The sequence below is a fragment of the Dreissena polymorpha genome, chromosome 3 (assembly GCF_020536995.1).
Source record: "Dreissena polymorpha isolate Duluth1 chromosome 3, UMN_Dpol_1.0, whole genome shotgun sequence".
Lineage (NCBI taxonomy): Eukaryota > Metazoa > Mollusca > Bivalvia > Myida > Dreissenidae > Dreissena > Dreissena polymorpha.
In genome coordinates this window covers 45,099,678-45,111,238 of record NC_068357.1, presented here as the reverse complement: position 1 = coordinate 45,111,238, position 11,561 = coordinate 45,099,678, and the positions used below count along the sequence as shown (strand labels likewise).

Below are 11,561 nucleotides of genomic sequence, written 5' to 3'. Positions count from 1 at the left end.
CGTTTGCATTGGTAAGGGAATATCATGAGGTAAAACACACGTTTGTAAATACTTGTTTTAAATCGTATGTAAGAATTTTCCTATCATTACGATGTAAGATGTTTTTACGATAACCATCAAATTGTGTAGATCTTATTTCAATATATCATTATTTACGATATAATTGCTATATTGTACACTGATGACTTATTATGAAAATTTAATGGAATCGTAGCAAATATACCAAACCTAGATATTGCATGCTATGAGCATATTTTTAAGACGAAATTCATTTCAGGCGTGTTCTATTCCAATGGAAAAATTGTAAGAGAAATAAAAAGTTGATATTGAAGGCACTCGATGCGTCATCTTTTGTCCCTATATATTTAATAGATGCCAGCCACAGATGGCATTGCGACATCTTGTGTTTTCATCTATCAACTCATTTAGCTGTTAGATAAAACACGATTCGTTACCGATGTAAGCCCATCAAACACGATAAATGTAAAATTGTAAGCATGTGTATATAGAAACCTAAGAGAAATACACCACCAATATTATTTGCATTATGTTTATTGTGTCAATAATGCAGTTAAAAAAACACATATATAAGGTATGTACATATCAATATATGAATAACAATATGTAAAATGTACATATTTGATAAAACCTCAATTATATTACAATATAATCTACCCGATTATGTGCGGTGTGATAAATCAAAAAAGAGAATAGATGATGTAACAGATTGTTCAATAATTGTAAACATTTTGTCTGTAAAGATATACGCTTTAATAATTTATTCACAAGCGTATTTATATGATTTTTACATGTTGGGTGCTGCATTTCTGTCGTATTTGAAATAATTTAGGTTTCCTCGATTTGTTTGGGAGGATATATTTGCAGCGTGCCCGGAAATGATCGGAAATAATTGTTAAAACTTGCCAAAACGTGATACATTAGACGTAGGCGTGTTTAATACTGTTTACTATTTTATGTGAACGTTGTATAACTGACGACAGCTGACGGGATAAAAATTGGTATAAGATACACAATACATTGCATTTTTGTACTGGATTGCATTAGTATCAGCTAGACTGTTTAATGCAGACCCATGTTTCGTTGATGCTTCGTGTGCACACGATCTGACACAGTAAACGTTAACGTCTCAATTAAATATCACATGCAGTGGTTCTCCCTTATGCATAGTTGCATGTATATGCAGATCATCAGTTAATCGGCATTGATCTTTTCTTTAATAACATACTGGAGTTAAGTTAGTTTGTTTTACATGTGTTATATCTTAAAAACTGGCAAAAGTAAGTTGGTAGTAAATGTGTTGTTTCTCCAATAGCATCCTTGGATTGAGTTGGTGATAAATGTGGTTTCTCAGTGTTTATAGGCGATCAGTAACTTGCCTAAAGGCCCTATCCCACTACGAAAACAAGCGCACGATTCGCTACGATTTATTATATTTATTGAATCGGGAAGATTCGTAACAGTCTACGACTCAGATACGACACTGGTACGATTGAGTAACGACGAATCGTGGGGTTCGGTTGAAGTTTTGCGAATAGGGACTCGACTTCACTACGACGTGAAAGTATCTACTGCGACTGTACTACGAACGATGCAGATCGGTCACGACTAAGCTAGGGCCTTACCGAACGCACCCATGAATTAGGCACCAATATCTATTGATATTATTCTAAATCACGAGAATCTTAGTGGACTCGCAACTTACTCGGGGTGAACTCGTGAGAGTCCTGACAAAGTCGTAGCTGATTCGTGATCACCGATTTCCCGATTGAGTCATGAGTTACATACAATTCCATTACGACACCCAAGAACGCACTTGGACGCCGTTACGAGTCAACTGCGATAAATTTCGGTCTTGGAGGTCCTTGCCAAATGTTAAACACGTTTAAAATCTGGCCACGATTTTTTGGGATTTGCAGGAATCGGTAACGAACGGCCTAGGACTAGCTTCAAATGAATTAGGACCTTCGCCGATTGATATTCGAATGTCACCGACTTCAAAAAATTGGAAATCGGGAAAAATCGTGGGGAATCGGGTCGTAGTGGAATAGCCCGATTAGATCAATGTATTTTTCGTATTTAACCTACACGTTCGTTAACTAAATAACTTCGGTAAAATCATACGGAAACTGTAATCTGTACTTTACAGAATCAACAGGATTTTAACGGATTGTATGACCATTTAAGTATGCATTTGTGAACGCAATGTTTGCTCACGGAATGTAGACTTAAGTTTACATGCATAATTTTATTACAAGAATTGTTTTTGTTCAGGCAAATAAGATTATAAATCTATCATTGGGAAGATATTCAACTGGCAGCTAAACTTGAACTCTCACGCCGTTGAATGTGATTTAAAGAGTTTGTGGTCCTAGATTCAAAAAAGAAAGAAAAAAACACACTACATGGAACTTATAGACATATTATAGTTGTAGTAGAATTAAATCATACCAATATCATTCAATACAATACAAAAATAAGTGTTTCTTAACGAGCTATTTGTATACACTTGAAGTTTATTATAACGTTAATAATATTACAATAGCTGGGCATATTTTGAGATCACGTATGTGGTGGTTATTGCGACTTTAGAACATCAGTTATTGTTTTGTACTTGTATCAATAAATGTGAATATTGATGATTTAAACCAAGTCGCGTACAGCATTTTTTACTAAAATCTTACGTGATAAATGTCAATAAATATTCATACAAAGTGAAACTCAATAAGCAGCCTTTAAATATTTATGACACGAAAAGCAAAGTAGATGAACCTGGTTCACCTCCATTAATAATCGCTGAAAAACATTCGGGTTTTATAATACATGTTTATTGATAATGGCATTTGAATTAAGCAGATGTACAACAAGTCAGTAAGTACGCTTACAAATTAAACGATCAATAAATATATGTAAAAAGCAAATACCTTGTAAAAATGAGAGATTCACTGTTCCGTCTCCTTTGAGGTATTAATGAAAAAAAACGAAAGAAATTCACAAGTGAAACACGATTTTATTGCATTCAGTGATTTTATAGCGGCAATGACCATACGTATGCCAATGTTATACTTCTCAAAATTTGCTAAGGATCACTTTTTATAGTATTTGTAATTTGAAGTTCACCCCTTGCTTGATTCAGCCAGCGTCACGCATCAATGATAAATCAATACATACAAATAAAATCAAAAACACACATTCTAATATCAAAACATGCAAAATAGCAATTTAAATTAAATTAAATTAAATTGAAGATAATGTGAAAATAGAAAGTGATTCTTTGAGTAATATATTATCTACATAATGTACTCTAGACCATCAGTTAACGGTCAGTTTTATCGGTTTGATGCCGAGTATCTGACATTCTGATTGAATTTGTTTCTGCAGGACTAATCACTTGGGGTTATAACTGCATTTGATTTTGTACCGATAATGTCATTGGAAGGTCATGGTTGTGCCAAAGTACGCACACAAATCAGTTTCGCTATCGCTCGTCTATAGACTAGACTTAAAATTCTGCGTTAATTAAAATAGTCGCCTCTGTTCTAATGGAAGACACGATATCTGGGTTATTGTTCATGTGAAAACATTTAATACACACCGTGATAAATAGCTATAGCTGTGTGTGTATTACATATTAAATACTATCGGAACCAAGGTTAAACCTTTTGGTGTGAACATTTTGCCCACCATCTACATGCAGAGATTAATATGTCGTAATTAAAGGATATTAATGAATAAGAAGTATCGTACAAAAAATAATTCAAAGTGAAGTTCAGGCGATTCCGTGTTTTTCGTGGTAGTTAATGCATTAGAATGGCCTTGTCCTCAACGACTACTATATGTCGTAATTAAGGGGTGTTGCGGCAGTTTATTAAACGAGGATATACTTATAGCAACACCGATAATGCTATTATCACAACTCAATATTTTTGTTATCAGTTTCATCAGAAATGACCGAATTGGTTCATAATTTAATTGTCAGTGGTTCGATCCCAGGTGGGGTTAATTAATTATTTTTTTTTACTTTCTTTAATTTAATTCTTGTTTTATACTGGAGCCTTTTAGTCCTGTTTTTTACATTTATAAATTTAAAGCATTTAATCACAAACTTCAAAACATGCCGAAATCTGTGAACAAGTACATGTAAGTTATTAATGATTAAGGTCGAGTTTTATACTGTATGGTATTATGTTTGTGATTAAATATTGTTTTTTATTAATGTCTTTTTGGTAAGCTGTTGTGATCCCAATTCAGATTGTAAACAATTTCTGATAGATGCATATTTTAAACAACCTATGTACCGATACTAGGGTTTTGCCTAATTGCTCTATTTTATGAAATTAGACTTAGACGGTAGGGATAGTTAAAACAAAAAATCTCTGTTAAAAGTGCGGTGACCCCCTTTTTTATTTGTGTTTTACGATGACAAGACGTAGATGAACATATTTGAGCAGTTTTGCAGAATTCTATTTTACAGAAAAAATTAAATTATATTTGTTCGGTTACAAAAGTCAAAAATGACGTATTTTGGGGTGACAGAAAAATTATAAAAAATAAATTTCTTAAAATTTAACTTTTGTACTCTATTTTATTGGCAGTGTGTGGTTCAATTAAATGGTATATGATGTATCTTAGCTTATATAATATCTACATGTTGTCAAGTGCATATGTTTTTAATCAATTTTACGCAATTAGAGATTTTTTCACTTTTATTGAAAAAGTACATGTTATATAATGGTGAATAAAATAAAATAAAGGCCGGTGACCCTATGTTCTTATTTCATTTTTCATATAATATTTGAATATATATCTTAAATATAAATTTTGGACAAAATCTATTTGATGGAAAAAAATCAGCAAAACTGCAGCAACACACCTTAATAATGTTGCTTCGCATATCAAACTGAATTGAATAAACCAACATGTATTTGACCTGTATTAGACGAATTATAAGTAGTCATCACAAAAATACCGAAGCTTCATATGTATCCGTACTCCATCGTGTCTTGAACTTTCCCCCAATTTCCAATTTTGACATACAACACAACGATAAAGGAGATATAAACATTCATTATCGAAACCGAGATTGTGAAATTAAAATATGTTATCAGAATAAGCGAAGCAAATAAACCACACACATTTCATGTGACATAGTAAAAGAAAATGCATTGTTTTGTTGCTTTAGATAAAAAAAATGTGTTACAAAATGAATGTATATTGAGTTCATTAGGCAAATGTTAACATGCGAGACCATTAAACGACTGGCATTGGGTAAGAACAAGAAATACAACATTGACTATATACAAAGTTAAATGAAGAATATGAAGATTCATACGTAACTCTAAGCTCATTTTATCAACAACATGCACAGTGTCTGTGTAAAATCGTTTCTTTGTTTACTTGACCTTGGTTCGCAGGTGAATGTGTGTAGTATGTTTCATTTTTATCACATCTACAGACCAACACAGAGAAACATAGTATGAGTGGTGTCGAGCCCGCTCACGGATTATTTCAAAGCACTTTTCGGAAGTGTATGCATGATTCCGAGCTTGTAGTGACTTGAACTATTTCAACGTGCAGGTTGAAAATAGCTTACCACCACGAAGGGCCATCGACCCTACTCTTACATTACAAGTATGACTGGGTGATACTTGAAGCGACAATTGTGTTTACCGATTATATTCAACTATCATATTTTTAATGTCAAATGTTATTTAATGAATTTAATTAAAATATATTTAGCTATACTAGTAATATAAATATAGTATTAAATATTACTGTTGACTTGTCGTTCAACAATAACACTTTTTGTACACAGGTCCGGTTGAATCAGTTTGTAGAGCGCTGTACAACGAATCATAGTATTCAATCCACGTCCTGGACAGACTTGTGTGTGATTGGGTCATACAATAATTTCTACTGCTTTTCCCCCATTCTCCTGCTAACCTAAGACAAGTACGACAGTTGTCAGTTATTTGTACCGGTACACCAGCAAACCCAGAAGTGTGACTAAGTAAACTGACACCCGTGGTATGACTAAAATCTATTGTACTACTGTTGAAAACGGCAAGGATATCCATTAAGCAAACAAATTAATACAATTTGGAAAGAAGAATTAAAGAATTTAATAGTTAAAGTCAATACGTTTATAAATCGTTCATAAAATGCTCAATATTTTTTATTCGTCGATTAACCTATTAATTTTACACATATTAGGAATGAAATGGACGAGAGTGCAACTGTTGTTCCGGGATTATAGTGGTCGAAATGTAAACTATTTGCTCAGCATTGTATTCTCAAAATAAATTATTACTTGAACCCCCAAACGGGCTTATTGCAGCATACCTAAATGTAGGTACCACATCAATTTTGTTAAATGACAAGATAGGAATAGGATACCATAACAGCAATGCGATTGTCATGTGTTAATTGTTGTCTTCACAATAAATTGTATCCATTACCTTATTAATGGTTCCAATAAAAGCAAACATAATATTATTATTTGATTGATCGGTGTTCGCCATAAATAAAACGGAATTTCCTATGACGGCACGGGATTATATAGTTCAGACGGCACAAAAAGCTTTGCGTTCAATAAAAGTTTTTTGAGCTAATATTGAAAAAGTATTGCTTGATACAAAGAAACAAATACATGTTGTAGTGACATGTATGGTATTTTATTTACTTTATTAAGGTTCATGATAACACAATGATTGTATAATGATGATGATGATTAAATATATTCCATTCAAATAAGTGTACACATACATCAGTATTTTAAATACAATAAATTTGTAGATATGCGACTCAAGTTTGTTCTAACTGTTTTAAAAGGTGGTATATCAAGGATAAATAACAATATGCCATATAAATATTATATATTTCAGGAAATTAACACATTTTTTATGAACCTATGTTTGATAAAAACATATGAAATTCCAATTTGACGTTTAGTAAGTATAAATTTAATATTTAAAACATACTTAATGACGCTCGTTTAATCTAGAATTCACATCAGTAAATTATCGGCGGAAACAATCTTCTTGAATAACTCTTTACAGTGGTTTCTAAACTGAATGTTACAGAATGAATATATTAGTGGGTTAATGGCGCTGGAAAGTATATAGGATCGCACAAACACCAAATATGCCGTGTATGAGGCCTTGGATGTTTCTGGTAAATGCATAAAGTACATTGGGTTGATCTGCCGCATTATCACCAGTGTGTAAAACGGCAGAAAACTCAATACGTACGCAATTGTTATAAAGAACAACATCATGGTCGAGCGTCCTATCCGAACAGTAATGCAGTTCGAACACCTGTTACGACCAGAGGCGGTAAGGGTGGAGGAGCCCCTAACTAACATATACCGGATGCGTTGTTTCTTTCTCTTTATTTTTTTGACGTGCGCTTCCGCAGAAGTTTGTCTCAATGCTGCACCGTTCAAACCATCTACGTCCTTCATATGGTGCATCTCATTCATTGCAGACCCGTTTTGAACAGCGTTCGGCTCATCACTTTTCTTTATTTCCAAGTACGCGCAACTGGTCTCAAGATCCGCATCTGGCATGATCTGATCATGTTTTAATTCATTGTTCGTATTATTCGTTTGTGCAGGCGTAACGTTAGGATTAACATCGTGTGGCTCTGTATGTCCACCATTCACATCTTTTGATTGTTCATGATCAGACTTTACTGTTATTGACTTTTCGTCAATAATTGTTTGTACATGGGAACACTTTTTCTTCTTAAATTGCCTGTGCTTGTAGATTTGAATTCCAATGGCGTAATATAGTATTATCAGCACAGCAAACACTATCGCTGTCGTAGATGTCAACAAAGCAAAATATGCCATTGGGTATGACGATACATCGTAATTGTTTTGCAAAGAACACGAAAATGAAGTTATATTAGCTATACGAGTTGTACGTGTCCCATAGAGCACCAGCGATGGCCAAGTTACACACAAAGCGACAACAATTGCACCGATGCATATACACTTCGACGTCCATTCACTGAAGGTCTGCTTGTACGGTCGGCAAATCCGCTGAAATCGGTCTAGGGCTATCCCAACCAAAATCAACGCAGACGAGCAATTCATGACATAAGTCCCATATCTAAATATCTTACACAGGAACGGGGAATTCAACTTTAAATAGTTCTTCATTACGAATATTTCCATTGGTAATATGGTCGCGCTGTTGAACATATCAAGTACGGCGAGGAACAGAATGAAAATCCTCGAGGTACTTTTGCGCCATTTGAAGAAATACACGTAGAATACGACCATGTTTCCCGGTAAACCTACCAACATCATTATGCCACAAAAAATGATCGCAGGAAGCCTATACACAAGAGAATGATCATTTATTAGTTCCAACTGGCGATCATTATAGAAGTGGTCGGTCTCATTAACAATCATTCCCAGATTGTTTTTTGCAAATGTCCAATCGGCTAATTTAGTTATATTTATATCCATGGTAACGAATCAATACTTTTTCAAAATGTCACATAATTTGTCCCACAGCTTATCAATGTGGTATGAATAGAAGAAAACCCGCTAAGTGATTTTGTTTACACACACTTTTGCAAACAAATTATATAATACAAGTTTTCCATGTTTGAAATACGCATTATCTTTCCTTGCGATCGTATATTAACAATATTGCTGAGTTATACGGTGGAATTCAAAAATATTGTTCTTAAACAAACTGTTTAGAATATTCGTCCACAATTCTATTTGCTGACATCGAAATGTTTAATCGAAATCTGATTGTTCAGTTGTTTATGACAAAATCCTGCTCGGCCAACAGTTACTAGACTGGATCTGAATTAAAAGAAAAATAAATGTGTGTTAATGGTCAGGCCAGTTTAGTAAACAACAATAACTGGTTAACAAACTACTAATCTGACCTCTTCTGCAATATGAACGGCATGTGACACATGTTAGGCAATTTATTGTAGACTAATACAATTTCCGAGACAGACCAATCTTATTAAACGCGGAGATTACTAGATATCCCCCATGGCGAGTAAATGCGATTTCTTTCTTAACGAAATAAAGAAACTTGACAGTGGAAGAATAAAACTAACGTACAATTATAATTTCATTTTGTCTTTTAGCGCTAGACGAATGAAAAATTCATTTGTGTGCACTAAATGCGTTTTGTCTTTGAGCATATGTATCAAACATACGACCACCTGTACTTCATAACAATGATAGTGTGTAATGAATGTTCAAACGCATATCCATGATCAATGTATAGATCAAATGTCTTCTAATTGCGTGTTGAACATCGATGGCACGATATTCATTGCGCATGTGTTTCAGAATATTTTTAGTGTTGATATACTAGTGCGTGTCATAATCATAAGCTATTACGTTTGCACAATTGATTTATTTGAAATAAGTTACTTACTAAAATATTGTGTCATACACTATATGTTGCTACAACTTGCCCATGGCGCGAAATGTCGTATTATGTAGGAAGTTATTATAATCATATTATACAAAATCAAACCGAACGGGGTATAATAAGTGCAGTTTTTCTTAACGTATGAAACTACAATTTGAAAGTAACAATTTGTATTATAAACAAGAACGCATGTATGTTCGATTTGTGTTTACGTTGAAAATGCTATGCAAACAAGGGTATTAGCACTGAACAACGAATTCACATTTGAATGTTTTCCGTTTAAAGTTGTACGAGGACATCCGTAAACACATTTACACTACTTTCTTCGTAATAGGAAGTACATGGTAGTATGCATTTGTATTTGTATTGTATTATCTATCTATGTGTGTTTTATGGGAATAATTACGGCATTACTAGTTAAAGTACATTGTATGTTATTTTGAATTATACATTTGTTAACTATCGTGCTTTTACAGACGTCATCTCACATGTCTTGTGTATCTTGACTGCCAATTCGTCTTCAGTTGTGATTTAAGTAAAGATCCATACTTTTTTTTCAAATCATTACCAATAGGCAACGAAACATACCAACTGATCACTTAAAATTCCAGGGTGATCAAGTTTGAAATTTCACAATACAATATCTAATCTAATGATTTGGATTTGCGAAACATCTGTTTACACGACCGGACACTTAAGCAGTTATTCGTTTTTTATTGTTTATAATAAGTATGTATGCTCCAAATGTGTTTACCAAATGTTTACTCTTCGAGAAATACACGCCTTTATTCCATCAATACAATTACTTTTGCTCTGAGGTAAGAGGAGATGAAACATAAATAATTAATCAGGGTGCTGTTTGGGATTATTGTCTCCATTGGATTAATGTTTTTTTTAAATATGTGTTTATCATATCTTTCTTCGAGAAATATACGTATATCGTGCCATCAAAACAATGATTTTGCCTTGCAGTAAGAGAAGAAAACATACTAATAATTAATCAGGGTTCTGTTTGATATGAGGTCCCCATTGGATTATGGGTTTTTAATACAATCACAATGATAACCTATTTAGAAATTCATATGAATACCCATAATTAATCCATAGATTAAATTGCTGCGTATTGCTACCTTAACATAGATTAAACTATAATAATTGCGTATATGCGTATTGCGTATATGAATCATATTTTATTTTTAATTACAATTTATTGTCATATTACTCATATTCACCAGCAGTTTAATGTTTTTCGGATTGTATGGTACTGATAAACGAAGTTTGCCATTAAAAATATGATAAAGATCGTTTATAGTTGCCCCTTTTTTATAGAAGCGTTTTTTACCAATGCCTCTAACGACTCTATCAACATTTTACAGAATACCATATGCTTTTCTTACAAATTCTAATATTGATGCATATAGTATAATACAAAAATATATGCAAGCACAAGTCAAATGCAAATCTCATGTTAAATGACACGTTTACGTATTTAATGTCAATAAATAATATATCGTCTGTATATTGGCATGTTGTACAATCGCATTTAAACACACAGATAGAAATTAAATGAAAACAAATTCCTACCGCAGCGGCACAGTATCCTTCAATCATTTAAACTATCTGCCATTTTACACACAAGGGAAAGATAGCTCCTCTGATTCCATATGAACGTTACGAGGCCTCTGCGCTCGTTGTTAGATTGATACCGCTTTTATACCTGCAGCCGTCTGATCCCGCTGTTTCATTGGGTCCGCCTTTATACCTGAAGTAATAGCAACATAGTAGAGGGATCGATAGTAGCGTCCGCTAACGATGGCTTGCATTCCGATACAGCTTGAAACATGCAAAAGGTTCAAACTTTGATGTAACTTGTCTTGTAAAATAACCGCCGATATTGACGACCATTAAGAAGCAAACAACTGACCGTCATCGCGTTTCAGTCAAATCTGTAATAATTAATAAGTTTTGCAAATATGTCGTTTAATATCAAATGACGGTAACACAGGATGCGATGCTAATATTATTGATAGATTATCATTATAACTATATTTTCGATATTGAATGTGTGAACATATCTTAGCAACTACGTTATTGTGTATGTTTAGAGTTTTTACACGTGGAGACTTACAT

At 33.5% G+C, this 11,561-nt stretch overlaps 1 protein-coding gene across 1 annotated transcript; it reads right to left on the bottom strand.

The window, feature by feature from the left end:
• Positions 1 to 6,715: 6,715 nt before the first annotated feature.
• LOC127873938 (D(2) dopamine receptor B-like) lies at positions 6,716 to 11,143 on the bottom strand. Its single transcript, XM_052418043.1, has 2 exons — positions 11,016 to 11,143; positions 6,716 to 8,842 (listed from the first exon to the last, which is right to left on the bottom strand). Exon 2 carries the CDS (start codon positions 8,492 to 8,494, stop codon positions 7,025 to 7,027), a length of 1,470 nt encoding a protein of 489 aa, XP_052274003.1. The 5' UTR covers positions 8,495 to 8,842; positions 11,016 to 11,143; the 3' UTR covers positions 6,716 to 7,024.
• Positions 11,144 to 11,561: the final 418 nt, after the last annotated feature.